The sequence below is a fragment of the Raphanus sativus genome, chromosome 7 (genome assembly GCF_000801105.2).
Source record: "Raphanus sativus cultivar WK10039 chromosome 7, ASM80110v3, whole genome shotgun sequence".
Classification (NCBI taxonomy): Eukaryota; Viridiplantae; Streptophyta; class Magnoliopsida; order Brassicales; family Brassicaceae; genus Raphanus; species Raphanus sativus.
Window position 1 is genome coordinate 21403055 of NC_079517.1, and position 16951 is coordinate 21420005.

Here is a 16951-nt window from a genome sequence, read left to right on the forward strand (position 1 = left end):
CCTGGCTGGTTTGTTAAACCACAACAACTTCAGCGTATTGTATCTTGCTTTAGCATATTGATCATGCTCTGCAGACACAGATATATGTCCATGACATGGACACAACAACTTTGAGATCCAGACGAAAGCTTTCTAGTACAAAAGACAGCATACCTGACAATCAGAAAGACCGTTCATTAAGCCGCACATTTTTAGACACATTTCCACTGCAGAAAAAGACATGTTTCGGTGGATGTGAACGATTACAGAGACGGCGGCGTCGGGCTTCCAGATCGCTGATTTCATTTCTTCACTGTATTTGACTAAGGTCAGTAATTTTCCATTTTGTTAGTTACATAAACACAATCCTCCATTCCCATTTTTGCACAAAAACAAACCAATAAAAAGTTGCAGCTCTTATAAATTCATCATGTCTAAGAGCCTATCAACCTCCATTGTGCCATTGAACTGCAACAATTCTCTTCACTATCTCTAGTCACACTCTCCGTCGCTTGTTCCATGGCTGTCCATCTCGCTCTCTCTGTCACTTGCTCCATCAGCTCCACGCCACTTGTTCCATCGCTGTCTGCCCTTGCTCTGTTGTTCTCCTCTACTTTCTCTGTCAGTATTCACCGCTAGCTTCGTTTCTCTCCACCAAGTGCTCGCCCTCGTCCGCTTGCTCCGTCTCCCTCCATCTCGCTCTATTGACATGCCACGTACGTACGCAATTAAACCTTGATCTATCGAACGACCTCACACTGACAACAATAATACAATTTTTGCTTTATATTAGAAGCTCAAAAGAGTATTGGCCAACTATGAGAAAATATCAATAAGAACAATTGCAAGATATGAGAAAAGGGCTTACTACGATCTTGTTTTAAGAACAATCTGTATCATGGATTCAGTAATATAGAAAACTTTGCCAAATGTCTCAGTGAAAAATGTTTAACTAAAACTTAAAAAAATTAACTTGTAATATAGATTCAGGACGGCGGAGTTGAATAGATAACCAGAGAATCAAGGAGTATGTTGACTCTCATGAGAACTCCATCACGGTGTGCATCCCAGGTGTTAGGTTTCTTTCAACAAAAGGCGTCGACTTTCCCCGGTTTAAGACCCCAACAAACCAAGAACAGAGAGTTGCAGAAAAACAGAGTATGGAACAGAGAGAAACAGAGGAGTGAGCTTCGAAACAGAGTATGGAGGAAGAAGAAGATAAAGACAGTAAGAGAGGGAGCACACACAAGACTTTAACCAGTTTGCGCCCGTTAACGAGGGTCACTACGTCTGGCCGAGTCCTTGACTCGGAATCCACTAGAAACAGATAGCTATTACAAGAGAAGTTACAAGCGACCCCGCCTTGATGCCCTTCACTAGCACTCAAGACTCACTCTGTCAACTTCTAAAGCTAGAGAAAACACAAAGCTTAGACATTTCTTAGTTTTCTCTCTTCTAGCTATCTCTTTGTACTTATGACTTGTACACTCTAACTCTCTCTCAATACAACAAGACTCTATTTATATTGAAGTCTTGACCTTGTAAGCTTGACCTAACGCAGACGCTTCCATCTGAACTTGATCGCTGAGATGCAGAGTCCACAACGTGGTTTCACAACAATCCAAACTTGCTTTTCATCTTTTGGAGACAAGGAGGACAACGTACGAACACTTCAGGCGGCGAAGTAGCCGTTTCCAACAAGTGGTCCCAAAAGAGTGTCTAACCATAGTTGAGTTTACACTTACCGTGGTTAGAACTTGAGTTAACACTTGAGCACACTTTTGAATTGTTGCTGTGTCTTGGTCATCACGGTTTTATCTTCACAAATCTCCACCTGAAATTGTGATGACAATACCAAACTTCCACAAACCTTGAGAGAGAGAGAGTAACCATACCATTAGTTTCTAGTTGCAGGATTCCAGGACTCGGTTTCCCTGAGTTTTATTACTCAGGCCTGACCTGCAGCAAGCTCAATGCAGATTGAAACTTGCTAACAGGCAGGGTCTTGGTGAAGATGTCTGCTGGATTCTTCTCAGTCGAAATCTTCACAACATCAATGTCACCACTCGCAATGATCTCCCGAATGAAGTGACACTTGACATCAATGTGCTTGGTCCGCTCGTGATGCACATTGTTCTTGGAGAGTGCAATGGCACTTTGAGAATCACAGAAAATCTCCACGCTTTTCTGATCATAGCCGAACTCCTTCAGCAAACCTTTGAGCCATACAGCTTCTTTCACTGCTTCAGTCAGTGACATGTACTCAGATTCTGTAGTAGACTAAGCAACTACTCGTTGCAATTCAGACTTCCAGCTTATGGTGTTACCTCCAAGAGTGAACACCAAACCTGTGATCGATCTTCTTCTATCAGCATCTGCAGCAAAGTCAGCATCGCAGTAACCAGTAACCCTGAAATCTGAACTCTTCTTGAAATGAAGCTTAGTAGTCAGAGTTCCCTTGATGTATCTCAACACCCACTTGACAGCACTCCAGTGATCTCTAATGGGATTGCTCATGTATCGACTGATAACTCCCACCGGATAGGCTAAGTCAGGGCGCGTTCCAATCATGGCGTACATGATGCTGCCCACAGCATTGGAGTAAGGGACTGAGTTCATGAAAACTCTATCTCTGTCAATCTGTTCCTCAGTACCAGCACTGAGTTTAAAGTGAGACCCCAGTGGTGTGGTAACCGGTTTAGCCTCCAGCAACCCATAAGTCTTGAGGATCTTGTTAAGATAACCTTCTTGAGATAACCATAGTTCACCAGTAGCTCTGCTTCTCACAATCTCCATTCCCAGTATCCGCTTAGCTGCTCCCAAATCTTTCATATCAAACTTCACACTGAGCTCCTTCTCCAGTTCTTGGATGGGCTCCATGTTCTTTGCAGCAACTAACATGTCATCTACATAGATGAGCAGATACATGTTTGAACCATCTTTCAGCTCCTTGACATAAGCACAGCTATCGTATTGGCTTCATACAAACCCAATCTCAGAGATGTACTGATCAAACTTCTTGTTCCACTGTCTTGGAGACTGTTTTAGGCCATATAGAGACTTGTTGAGCAGGCAGACTTCATCATCTTGAAACATCGATTCAAAACCTTCCGGAGGAGACATATAAATCTTCTCCTTCAGATCACCGTGTAAGAATGCGGTTTTGACATCTAGTTGTTCTAGTTCCATATCTTCTTGAACAACCAAAGAAAACAGAATCCTTATGGATATGTGTTTAACGACTGGAGCAAAGATCTCGTGGTAGTCGATTCCTTCTCTTTGCGCATAGCCCTTGGCTACTAGTCTTGCCTTGAATCTAGCATGCTCCACTCCTGGAACTCCAAGTTTATACTTGAATATCCAACGACTTCCAATCACTCTTTGATTCACTGGACGCTTCACTACTGTCCATGTGTGGTTCTTAGCTTGCGAGCTCATTTCTTCATCCATAGCGGCTTTCCACTCTTCCCAGTTTCCACTGCGCTGAGCTTCCCTGTAATCCTCAGGTTCTACTTCTCCACCATCCTCTGTAGTACAGTAAGCCTCAGCAAAGTAGTCTTCATCTTCGTAACGTCTAGGAGGTCTTACTTCTCTCCTCTCTCTGTCCCTTGCTAAGTGATAACTTAGAGGAGTTTCACTGGCAGGTTCAGGAGACATGTTGTCTCTACTGATAGACGAGGATGGGGATGGAGGAGTAGTACTAGATTGACCGGACTCTCGATGGTTGGAGACATCTCCACCTGAAGTGATATCCTCTTCTGCTTCCAGGTCCAGGTCAAGATAAGATTCTGATGAAGTCCCTTCTTCATCAAGTGATTTGTGATCCTTTTTCACATCTTTGTAAGCCGCATTTTCTTGAAACAGAACGTTTCTGCTAACCACAAACTTCCGTTCATCAAGTAGCCAAATCTTGTATCCCTTAACTCCATCAGGGTATCCAACAAGAACACCTTTCTTAGCTCTAGGACTGAGCTTACCATCATCAGTGTGAACAAAAGCAACGCACCCAAACCTCCGAAGATAGCTATATGCAGGAGCTTTACTGAACCATTTCTTATCAGGAATGTCGAAGTTAAGAGCTGATGATGGAGTTTTGTTGATGAGAACCGCAGAAGTATGAGTAGCCTCTGCCCAAAATTTCTTTGGGAGACCAGAGTCGCTAAGTATACTTCTCACCTTCTCCATGAGTGTTCTGTTCATGCGCTCTGCAACGCCGTTTTGCTGAGGGGTGTAGGCGCATGTACGGTGGCGTTGAATGCCTTTAGCTTCACAGAATTCATCAAATCTTTGGTTACAGAACTCGAGGCCATTATCAGTTCTCAGTGTCTTCACCTTCTTCTTACTTTGGTTCTCCACTAGACTGATCCACTCAACAAACCTGTCAAAAGCTTCATCTTTCGTTTTCAGAAAGTACACCCACACCTTCCTGGTGTAGTCATCAACGAAAGAGATGAAGTATTGACATCTTCCATGAGATACTGGCACTGATGGAGCTCCCCATAAGTCAGAGTGAACGTACTCTAACTTGTCTTTAGTATCATGCTGAGCTAAGTTGAAACCCACTCTTCTGGCTCTTCCATAGATACAGTCTTCACAAGGTTCCATGCTTGAAACCTTCTTTCGATCCAGAAAACCCTTCTTGAGCATGATAGTCATCTTTTTCATGCTCATATGCCCGAGCCTTCGGTGCCATAGAACTGTATCGTCTTGTCTCACAACAAGAGCTTCGCGAGTTGCAGGTCTCCATTGTAACATGTACAATGTATCATATCTCCTCCCAGTCAATAGGATTTGATCTCCAGCTTTGATGGTAAGAATCCCATTCTCTGACTCAAACTTGTAGCCAGCTTTCTCCATAGTTCCGAGTGACAGCAGATTCCTATCCATCTCAGGTATATACCTGACATTAGTCAAGAGAACACTGAGACCTGCTTCATTCTTGACCCTCACGGTACCAACTCCTCTTACTCTTGCAATTGTTTGATTTCCCATTCTCACCGAACCTCCAGCTTCTTCATTTAGATCTTCAAACCATTCTTTCTTGTGAGTCATGTGGTAGCTGCAGCCAGTGTCCATCACCCACTCATCTTCTAGATGTACATCGGTAGAAGATAGAGCTTCTGACACATAGAGCCCTGCAGCCTCCGCAATGTTACCAGTTCCTCCAGATGATTCACCTCTACCATGGTTGTAGTCTTTAGGCCGAGCTTGGCCTTTGTTCTTGTTTGGACAGGTGGCTTTGAAATGACCTTCCTCACCACAGTTCCAACAGCCCTTCTTAGATCTTGACTTAGATCGAGATCTTTGGGACTTGTTGCCTTTCTCCCTACCTTCAGACCTTCCTCTGCTTTCACTTTTAGCTTTAGCGTAGAGTCCTTCAGCTTGACCCTTGATGCTTTTCTTGGTAGATCCAAACTCAAGTTCTTTTGAGTAAATAGCAGCAATCACCTCATCAAGCGTCAGTATGGATCTCCCAGTACCATACTTCAGAGTATCTCTAAGCTGGTCAAAAGGTTTTGGAAGTGACATGAGAAGCAGGATAGCCTGGTCCTCATCAGAGACTTGAACGTTAGTGTTCTCCAGATCAGTAATAATCTGCAGAAACTCGTCAATGTTACCCTCTATGGATAGATTCTCCGACATCTTGAATCCATAGAGCTTTTGCTTGAGATACATTCGGTTAGGAAGAGCCTTTGACATGTATAGCTTGTCTAGAGCACCTATCATCGCAGCTGCAGTTTGCTCTTTCTTTATCTTCCTAAGAACTCTATCTGTCACGCTTAAGACGATGGTACTTCTCGCCTTTCTTCTTTTCTCGTCTAAAGCTTCCAACTTTTCAGCACTAACCTTAGCTTCTTCATCAGTCTGCTTAGTTTGAGCAGATGGGTCCGTCACAGCTTCAGTTTCCACCACTTCCTTGAGAGCGACGCTCAGGCCTAGAATGTCTAGGTGAGCCATGAGTTTCTCTTTCCACATCGTGTAGTCGCCACGACCATCAAACTTCTCAACTTCTATTCGAGCCGAAGTCATGGTTCAACGCTTGTCAGACCGTTGAACGCTGAACCTGAGCTCTGATACCACTCTGTTAGGTTTCTTTCAACCAAAGGCGTCGACCTTCCCCGGTTTAAGACCCCAACAAACCAAGAATAGAGAGTTGCAGAAAAACAGAGTATGGAATAGAGAGAAACAGAGGAGTGAGCTTCGAAACAGAGTATGGAGGAAGAAGAAGATAAAGACAGTAAGAGAGGGAGCACACACAAGACTTTAACCAGTTCGCGCCCGTTAACGAGGGTCACTACGTCTGGCCGAGTCCTTGACTCGGAATCCACTAGAAACAGATAGCTATTACAAGAGAAGTTACAAGCGACCCCGCCTTGATGCCCTTCACTAGCACTCAAGACTCACTCTGTCAACTTCTAAAGCTAGAGAAAACACAAAGCTTAGAACTTTCTTAGTTTTCTCTCTTCTAGCTATCTCTTTGTACTTATGACTTGTACACTCTAACTCTCTCTCAATACAACAAGACTCTATTTATATTGAAGTCTTGACCTTGTAAGCTTGACCTAACGCAAACGCTTCCATCTGAACTTGATCGCTGAGATGCAGAGTCCAAAACGTGGTTTCACAACAATCCAAACTTGCTTTTCATCTTTTGGAGACAAGGAGGACAATGTACGAACACTTCAGGCGGCGAAGTAGCCGTTTCCAACAAGTGGTCCCAAAAGAGTGTCTAACCATAGTTGAGTTTACACTTACCGTGGTTAGAACTTGAGTTAACACTTGAGCACACTTTTGAATTGTTGCTGTGACTTGGTCATCACGGTTTTATCTTCACACCAGGCCTTCCAGAAACGGAGCAAGCGTACTTTAACGGTGGAAGAAGAGTGGACAGTCTGTAAATATGAGAAGATAGCTCACACTTTTTGTTTACTGTTTAGTTTAGCATGAATGAGGTGATGATTCTCAAATAGGAAAACATACATTTTTATAGATGAACCACCACCGCTTTGCAGAATCAGAACTCGAATTGAATGTAGATCTTAGAAGAAAAATTGATGGAGAGTTTTAAGAAGATTATTCGGTTACAGGTACCGTTTCGTTCAGTGAGGAAGAAGACGAAACATCACCTTCAAATCTCTCGATATGCAAAGATGAAAACACGGCTAACCCTTAGGAAACGCGGCGTTTCATCTAGACCAAGTGGATGTATTATGCTATGGGCTCGAGTAAGAGAAGATGCAGCCCAACAAAAATAATGCCCAAATAAATTCAGATTTGGTTAAATGAAACGCAAAGTTTTAATAAGAGGGACATGTGTCATTGTTTCCTTACCCTATTTTTCTGATGTGGGAAAAGGAAAAGAAGAGAATAGTCTTCTTTATAGTATCAAGATCTTTTGATTTATTTTGAAACTCTCAACAATATATTGTTTAAAATAATTGTATACTAAAATATATAGAATATAATAACCTTTAGTTCATATACTATTTTTTAAAAAAATATGCTATTAGAAAACTATGAAATTTTATTAATTCATATAAAATAGAGTAATTGCATCCTATATACATGATGGAAAGATTATTTAGGTATTTGGTAAAGATGATTTTGAGTATTGTTGACTATAAACCTAAACCCAAAAGTAGCCTTATTCACTTCATGTGGAAACCTATACCTCTGAGCTACCCTACTATGTTGGCAGCAAGCTCCCATGAAATCCACCGTCGAATCCTCTTTCTCCGCCGTGTCTCCTCCGTCGCCGGAGATCGTTTCCGTGAAATCCACCGTCGAATCCTCTCTCTCCGCCGTATCCCCTCCATCATCGGAGATCGTTTCCATCTCTTCTCCGATGATCCAGCCTCTAATTCGAAGTCCATTGGCTGAATCGGAGGTAAAGGCGAAGACGGTGACTCCGCCACCGGAGCAGCAGCAGAAACGGCCGAATCGGTGCCCCCGACGTGCATGAAACGGGTTGGGTTGACCGGGTTCAAGTGCCGGTGCGGGACGACTTTTGACGGAGCTCACAGGTAGCCGGAGATTCACGGATGCACGTTCGATTTCAATTCGGCCGATCTCGATCGCCAAGGCAAACCCACTCGTCAAAGCGGCGAAGCTTCAGAAGATTTGATCGGAGCCGTTCGATGCGTTGACTTTTAAGCTATACAGTTTCGATGGTGTTTGCATTCTATGATAATGATGATGGTGACTGGTGAGCTGCTACAGTAAATCTGGCTACAATATATTACAGGAGGCGTCAAACGGTGAAGAAATGGCAATGGGCCACTTACGTAATTTCGCTTATCCTCCTATGTCCAACTAGCCAATTAATTTATTTTCTGCATGGTTACCTAAATATATTTATTTTCTTGTATATTCAGCTAAATAGCTCTATAAAATATTAATGACAAATGAAAATTTAATCATATATTTTTAATTATAACTAAATCTATTGAAAAAAATTAGAAAATATTACAAAAATTCAAATATTTTTTTATAAAATAATTAGTTAATGTAGTAACAAAAACAAATTCAAAATTCATGTAGTCTTCCAAACTCAAAAAATAGTAGTGTAATTTTTCAAATTTTCCTTGACAAATATATAAATTTGAAAATAAAATATTCGAACTCAAATCATAATATTTCAAATTTTACAGAAGATAAAATTATAGATAATAAAGAATAAATTTTTGAAATGCACCACGAAAAAACCATGTATGTTGTATAAATTAAAGCTATCTAATATTTTAAAATCTTAAATAAAATAAAAAATAAAACTTAATATGTTTAAAAATATCCTATATCAGTAAAATTTACTAAAATAATATGATAAATTCTACTATGTATATAATTTACTAAAATAATAAGTCTATATTATTTAAAAAAAACATTTTTTTTATTTCAAAATCCCGTGAAATACTAAAATAATATATGCTAAAGTATATTTTTTAAACACAACATGTAAATATAAATTATCTTAAATATATTTTTTCTATAATATAAATAAATAAATTTTAAAAGTGTATAATAGCAAAATGTATAAACTAAAAAAACATATTTTGAATATTTCTAATTGGCGACAACAGAAGCCATGGCTGATATCGGTCTGATATCATCGTATCTATTTTGACCTAAAAGTTTCCTTGGGATATCTAAGAGCTAATAAACGATTATTAGTGGTATGATTTTTCAGAATTGTGAAATCAAAGTGACCATATTTCCTAAGTAGTGGTCCTATTGTCTTAATAGCATCTTAAAAGTGTCCCCGATTTTAAGTTATTTCAATAATATACAGTATATACCTTATTTACATTGTGAATTACCAGTCGTGTAGCAGTTACAAACATAATTTAGTTTCATTAGGATCTTGCTTAAGCTTCTGTTTGAAATTTCAAGATTTTATAGTAAACTGACCAGTGTAGGAGATGATTCGATTCTATCGAATGAGAGAAATAAAAGACAAGAAACCTATCAGTATGTTCTAATTGGCGACAACAGAAGCCATGGCTAAGGTGTACTTATGCTTAAGGTAAGCTTTGATGAAAGGGTCCAAGTCACCATCCATTACAGATGTGATATCTGAAGTCTCATGACTTGTTCGGACATCCTTAACCAGTTTGTACGGATGAAACACGTAGTTCCTGATCTGCTGTCCCCACTCGGCTTTCACTACATCTCCTCTTATTTCCTTGATTTCAGTTGCACGCTGCTCCTCCGCAATCACCAACAGTTTGGCCTTTAGTCGGGCCAGACCTCTCGTCTTGTTTGCCGATTGACTTCTCTCCTCTGCAACTCAATATAGAATCATTTCTCATATATATCAGCAACGCACAACATGCAGAGAGCGTCAAAAGATCATGCGGGATAATCAGATTCTTCACTACATGTACCTGAGCAACGAACCGCAACACCAGTAGGGATGTGAGTAATGCGAACAGCAGTTTCAACCTTGTTGACATTCTGTCCTCCTTTTCCACCTGCCCTCGTAAAAGTAATCTCAAGGTCCTCCTCTGGTATTTCAACTCCTACTGCTTCATCAGGCAGAAGCGGCATCACCTCCACACCAGAAAAGCTTGTCTGTGTGCATATATCAATAATTCAATATAAGCGTATAGCACAAAACCACATATGCTCTTGGGTTTCACTAACGCTTCACATTAGTGATGCTCCACATTAACGAGAGGCTTAGTATACAAGGCAATGGTAAGATACCACTACGACGCTATTACCACAGATGTGAACAAAATTATATGAAATTTCATGAATTGTTTCATGTGGAAAACATAAGTAAGAGTAGCTTAATTTACCTGGCGAAGGCCTTTTGAATTGAATGGTGACTGTCGTACAATCCTATGAGTTCCTTTCTCCCCTGAAAGGTAACCATAGGCATAACGCCCTTGGATCTCAAGCGTGGCTGACTTAATCCCTGCTTCCTCTCCAGCCGACATTTCAACAATTTTAGTCTTGTACCGCTGCTTTTCCCCCCATCTCATATACATCCTAAGCAGCATGTCGGCCCAATCCTGCACTGGAAGTTATGACAGACAAAATTATAGGAAACCGCCAGAAGCCTTACATTTCTTAGATGTAAAACCAGTTGATTACCTGAGCATCTGTTCCTCCAGCTCCAGCAGTAATGGTGACTACAGCGCCTTCTTTATCATAAGGTCCTGATAGAAGCTGTGTTAGCTCAAATCGATCAACGGATTTGTTCAACTCTTTGATGATTCCCATGGCCTCTTCAAGCAGGCTAACATCAGTAGAATCCATCTCTTCTGTTAGCTTAACAATCGTATCCGCATCTTCAACCTTGCCTCAAACAGCAACACACTTAGAAGAACTAAAAAAAAAGAAAAAAGAAAAATGCAATTCAAAAAGAGAATCAATCCCGTACCATAGATTTGAATTCAGAGAGCAATCGCCACCGGTCTTTGAGATCGTTCAAGGCGGAAAGCGTTTCTTGAGCTTTGGCACGATCATCCCAGAAGGAGTTATCAGTAGCTTTTGACTCCAAAAGTGCAATTTCGTCTTGTAATTGCTGCAACCCAACAGAAGCTCTAATCTCTTCAACGCGAGCTGATGCTATTTCTACATCCTTCCTCAATGTATAAAAATCTATAACCAAAACCCTAATAAGCTGTAATTTTCAAAATTCTCAAAACATACAAATCTCAAATTAAAAAATGGTACCTTGCATCACCCACTCACTCGTATCACTTTCGCTCAGGTTACTCTCCTGTGTAGCGAATAATACTGAAAGACAAAAATAAATGGAAGAAAATTGTTAGACGAAATTTTTTGGAAATTGTAGCTATAGACAGAGAGAGAGAGAAGAACAGACTGGGAGAAGTGAGACGAGAGGTGGAAGACGAAGATAGATGGGGGAGACGAAGCGGAAGTGAGAGACGAAGAAGATGGAGATTCTTCGGTCGGGGAAGAGGAAGCGTGGGTTTGCCGGCTATAACGAGAGGACGGAGAACTGTGACCTCCATCGACATTATTACTTTCTGCTGTTTCTCCAAATCTAATCGCCTCTTTTCCCTTCTTCAACTTATCCCGCACCAAGCTAGCCGCCACGTCATGGTTTCAAATAATATTCGTTTTCTTTTTTCTGACAACATAATCGGTTTACAGAGACAATATTTCTTTAATTTAATTGTTTTAGATACAAACATGGACTTTTAGTAATAAAATCAATTATAATTCGATTGTAAGAGTTTTAATAAACAGTGTATAAGTGATGATATATGTTCTAAAATCATTTAATAATTTTTATTGATAAAACCAATCATTTATTTTTGAATTGAAAAATAATTCATCAATTAAGTTTTTCAACAATATAAACTTTCAATTTATAAACTGTTAACATATTTCACTCTTTGTCATGGTATTTAAAGAGAGGCTGACAGATATTATTGAAACAAAGGGGACTTATTGTATTAGAGATATGAGAAGGTTTTGAAGATTTTAGTTTTAGTTGAATTTAAAAGGGTTTAGATGAATTCAGGGGTTAAGGAGATTTTGATGCAAAATTTGGTAGGATTTTGAAACAAAAATAAAAACAGATTTGGCTATATCTTTTTTTTTAATATTCAAAACGTGTACATCTCTATCAAAATTTCTTATATTTTTTTAACTAACCTACCAAGTTCACCCTTACAATTATGAGTTGTTCATCAGCTGGTAAGTTCTCCAAATATAAGCAACAAGCATACTCTCAAAAACAATATCTTCTTTTGGTTTGTAGAATAATACGAATAGCATGATCCTAACCTCACTTCTTTTAGTTCTTTGGCTCTTGCATCTCCATCATCTTTTTTGGTGAGACACTGAAAACTCATACCAAATGCTTTGGTAAAACAGAAGTCTAGGCCTGAAACCAAGCCGGTTAAGTTAGATAAGCGTGCTTATAGTTCGTCGAATGTTACAACTATTGATAGGTCTTAACATGGCAGGCAATGGAGGGAAAAGGCTTGTTGAAAGTTGAGTTCTTTGTTGTTTAGTGTGCATTGTGCCATTGTTAAAGGACGTTTATTCTAAAGCCACAATCTTTTTATTTGCTCTCATCTTTTTGACTTTTTTTTATGTGATTGTGAGTGTTGGCTTGATATTGTCCGGACAGGTAGATGAATAAAGTTATTTTGCAGTTTACAGATGTTTTACATACCGTACATGTTGTGTCTCCAAATATGTTGTGGATAGTCATACAAATATAAAGATCGGTCATGTAATGTGGATGCTTTATTTGCATTACCGTATCAAACCTCACTTTTATGGTGTTTCTTATTTTCTATTGTGTCAGTTTCCGATTTATTGTATTCACAGAAAACTCAGGATCAGAGTTTCAGCACATGGAAAGATTGGTGCCACTGATTTTGTTTACGCATCTTCTATTTTGGAGTACTTAACTACCGAAGTTCTTACCGTATCACAACAAAGATCTGAAACTGAAGAGGATAACTCCTAGGCATTTGCAGTTGGCAATTAGAGGAGATGAGGAACTTGACATGCTCATTAAAGGAACCATCTCTCATACCACATCACATGCCTCAGACAGTTGCCCTTCCCTATGAAACCCCTGCTGTAAGTAATAGAATTTGGACTCCACCGTTGCTTTTCTCTCATGTTTACCATCTCTTATATCTCTGACGATTTCTCTATTCGACACATCCCATCTAACAGAGCTGTGTATAACACAATATCTAGCTTTATCCACAACATAAAGCCATTGACAACTACAGTATACCGATATTTGATGGCTTTCCATGGATCAAAGTAAATGATTGCAATAAATATGTGGTCTCAGATCGACGAAGGTGAGGCAAGTTTGAATTGATTCTCTTCCAGTCTTGTTCTTCCAGTTTCAGTGGACTGATTTTGAGGTGAAGCCTATCTACTATACACTTGTAGGACATATACCCTACAGTGGAGCACCTAATGAGCATCCTATAGACCATCTAGAGAGGTACGAGGATCTCATATCAGTTGTCAAAGCCAATGGAGTACCATCTGATTATCTACTTTGCAAGCTTTTCAAGCACTCTCTTACTGGAGAAGCTTTGCAATGGCTTAAACAACTACCACCAGGATCTCTTACATCCTGGAATGACATCAAGAATGCTTTCTTGATCAACTTCTTTGATGAGGCACACGCAGAAGACTTGAGGACTAAAATTGCTACCTTTATGCAGAAGCCTGCAGAACCTTTCAGACGCTGTTGGGTCCGTTTCAAGACCTATCAGAGAGACTTTCCACACCATGGATTCAACCAAGTGCAGCTACTTAGCACTTTCTTCAGAGAATTAGATATGGTCTACCAGACAGCTCAAGATACAGTTAGTGAAGGAAACTTCAATACCAGGAATCCAGAAGAGGCTGTGAGACTTATTGAGAACTTGGTAACTAGCAACAGTACCAAGAACACAGATTATGAGAGGAGAAAAGCGGCCAATGCCCTAGGAAAGGAGCAGTTGGACGAGATGCAAACCAAGCTGGACAGTGTTAACAAGATACTGAACAAGCAAGTTAGTTTTGCTGAGATGTAGAATCTTTAGAGACTGATGAGGAAGATGATGTGAACTACATTGGAGGATTCCAGAGATATGGTAATAAATATCAGAACATGAACTTCTATGGTAACAATCAGAGGAGTAATTTCAACCACAGTACCAGAAGCCCTTCAGCAACAACAACTACAACAGCAACATGAACCTCACCAATTCTTTCTACCAGAATCCACCACCACCTACTCAGGAGAGCAAGATTGGAGCCATGCTTGACTCAGTTCTAGAGGGTCAACAGAAGCTCACAGTGGATTTCAATGGGAAGATAGATGCTATGTACAATAGCTTGACCTCAAAGTTTGACACTTTGAGCACTCATGTGAAGAAATTAGAGACACAAGTGGTTCAGACTTCTGAAGCTATCAAGAGGCAAGAAGCTTTCATCAAAGCAAGAGAGGAAGATCTCATCAGACACCACATCAATGCTATTGTGGTGGATGATTTTTGGGAAATGGATGAACATGGGAACCCCCATAAAAAGGTCTTCGGAGCCGGCGATGCAATGAATATCGACACCCATCGATTGATAGAGGATGATCACGATCGATCGACATGGGAAGAAGACTATCGTTCGATGTTTGAGATACTGAATCGATCAACAGAGTCCACAAGATCTACGGCTACGAGCAAACCAGTCCGGATAATTACACATGAAGAGTTTGCAGAGAAACACTCGAACCCACTCCACCCTTTCGTCGATCGATCCGAAGAGGAAGAAATTGATCCCCTACTGCTACCTCCATCGATCGACATGACACTACTGTCATCGATCGATGCGAACCTATTACACCACGAGTGCGACTACCTAAGACCGACATGACCATGATCGGTGCACTTAAGCCCCGACCCAAACCTTCAGATAACCAATCAGAAGAGGTTGATGATACATCAGAGCCTATGGAGATAGAAAATGAAAGTGCAAAGAGGACCTTAAGAAAAAGGAAAGAAAAGGTTCCCAAGCACCTTAAAAGAGAGGCTAACCCACAAGAGTTGGAGAACTTCAAGAAGAGAGTTTTGAAGATCCCAACAGACAGACCCTTTGAAGAAGTTTACTTCACACACATGTTGTGGATGTTCTTCAGAGAGACAAGAGTTACAGACGCTGACATTGAAAAGATGTTCAACCAAGTCAGAGATGAGCTAAAGAATAAGGTTACCTTGAAGAAGAAGAGTGATCCTGGAGAATTCATTATCCCATGCCGCATCAAGAGCATCGAATTCACCCGTGCACTATGTGATACAGGAGCATCAGCCAGCATCATACCAAAGTTTATAGCAGATCATCTAGGTCTGAAGATAGAATCTACAAAGGAGTTCTTTTGCTTTGTAGATTGTTCAAGGAAGAGTTCATTGGGAATCACCAAAGACCTTGAGGTACAGATTGGCAATGCCCTAGTTCCAGTTGACTTCCATGTCCTAGACATAAAGTTTTATTGGAACTCTTCTCTATTACTTGGAAGAGGATTCTTAGCCACTGTTGGAGCTGTTTGTGATTTGCAAACAAACAAGATGTGCTTGACACTGATCAAACAGAAGATTTACTATGATCCAGTCAAGATTGTCAAGCAACATAAGTCCTGTAACCAGCCTCCAGATGAAGCTAAACTCGTAGCAGATTGCTACTGTGAAGTCGAGTACGAAACAGAGTACTAGAAATCGATCGACAGTCACACAGAGTCATTGTCGGCATTGATAACCAGCATCGATCGACTAGTCAGTTGTTACATCGATCGATTCAGGCAACAGTTTTCACTCCACATCGATTGATAGTACACCTATGTACGAAGTTGATCACTTTTCCGGTGATTATTCAGTTGGGAGTTGGGAACCAGACTACTATGTGCCTACATGCGTAGTGGAGACACATGAAGAGGATCATGATGATGAATACATAAGGGAAAGAGAAGAAGAGTATGATGAGGACTACAAAGGGAACATCCCATACACTTACAACCAAGACGTGTATCACCCTACAGTGGATACAAGGGATGATGAATATGATGAGGATTACTGGAAAGAAAGAGAAATTGAATACTCTTTCCTTCGCAGAGATGAAATACCCACCCGATATGTTTCCCACCCTTTCATCCAACCACAACATGCAGACACCTACCAGGAAGGCCCTAGTCACAAACTGATCCTGAGATCAGATAATTGGAAATCGATCGAGACAACTCGTTGTGTATCGATCGATACGAAATTTTCTACAGAGCGAGTTGGATTGCCAGCACACTGCTCTCCTATCTTTGCCCTAGAAGCTACTACACCTTCCCAATACGAGGAAGAACATGAAGAGAACCATAAGGAACCACAAGCTACAGATCTACAAGGAGTTCTCACAAGATATGAATCTCCATCACATGGAACCATGCTACCCAAATCGAGCGACACATCACCGTCAGCAGCAATCAATATCAGTCCAACTCGAGGACAACACGAGGCAAAATAGATCGACACACCTACAATTGAATCGATCGATACTAGTCCAACCGACATGAAGAAAATTGGAAATTTCAAAAATGGAAATTCCAAATTTGAAAAAGTTGAAGATATAGAGCACTATAAAAGAAGCCACGGGGTAGAAGTTATTTCTCAAACCCTGGAAGCAGTCAAGATGCATCAGCCACATTCCAAACCTCAAGCTAATGTAGAAGCATTCAGTTGCAGACTTCCCCATCAGCTACACAACATGAAATCGATTGACGAGCATTCATCGGCATCGATCGATACTCAACCCTTACCATCCGATTTTAATACTAATGCTAAGTTAAATCGTGATTATCTAACACCAGATGAGTTTGGTATTTCCAGGGACCCAGAAGGCAATGCAAGATCTATGGATGGACGCATTCTACAAGTATCCAGAGAGGATATAACAGAAATTCTTGCCATGGCCAATGGACCAAACAACCTAT

At 40.5% G+C, this 16951-nt stretch overlaps 2 protein-coding genes and 1 pseudogene across 3 annotated transcripts; 2 read left to right on the forward strand and 1 right to left on the reverse strand.

The window, feature by feature from the left end:
- Nucleotides 1–7034: 7034 nt before the first annotated feature.
- LOC130498084 (zinc finger A20 and AN1 domain-containing stress-associated protein 6-like) lies at nucleotides 7035–8104 on the forward strand (annotated as a pseudogene).
- A 1200-nt stretch (nucleotides 8105–9304) lies between these two features.
- Nucleotides 9305–11539, reverse strand: LOC108814610 (peptide chain release factor PrfB1, chloroplastic). 2 transcript variants are annotated; one of them, XM_018587217.2, is made up of 7 exons: nucleotides 11315–11536; nucleotides 11164–11226; nucleotides 10868–11088; nucleotides 10579–10782; nucleotides 10281–10496; nucleotides 9864–10050; nucleotides 9305–9759 (listed from the first exon to the last, which is right to left on the reverse strand). In XM_018587217.2, exons 1-7 carry the CDS (start codon nucleotides 11469–11471, stop codon nucleotides 9455–9457), a joined length of 1353 nt encoding a protein of 450 aa, XP_018442719.1. In that variant the 5' UTR covers nucleotides 11472–11536; the 3' UTR covers nucleotides 9305–9454. The 2 variants fall into 2 exon arrangements, with proteins under 2 accessions (XP_018442719.1, XP_018442721.1); XM_018587219.2 differs by having other exon boundaries at nucleotides 9525–9780; nucleotides 9866–10050; nucleotides 11315–11539.
- Nucleotides 11540–14852: 3313 nt separating this feature from the next.
- LOC108815753 (uncharacterized) lies at nucleotides 14853–15689 on the forward strand. Its single transcript, XM_018588255.1, has one exon. It carries the CDS (start codon nucleotides 14853–14855, stop codon nucleotides 15687–15689), a length of 837 nt encoding a protein of 278 aa, XP_018443757.1.
- Nucleotides 15690–16951: the final 1262 nt, after the last annotated feature.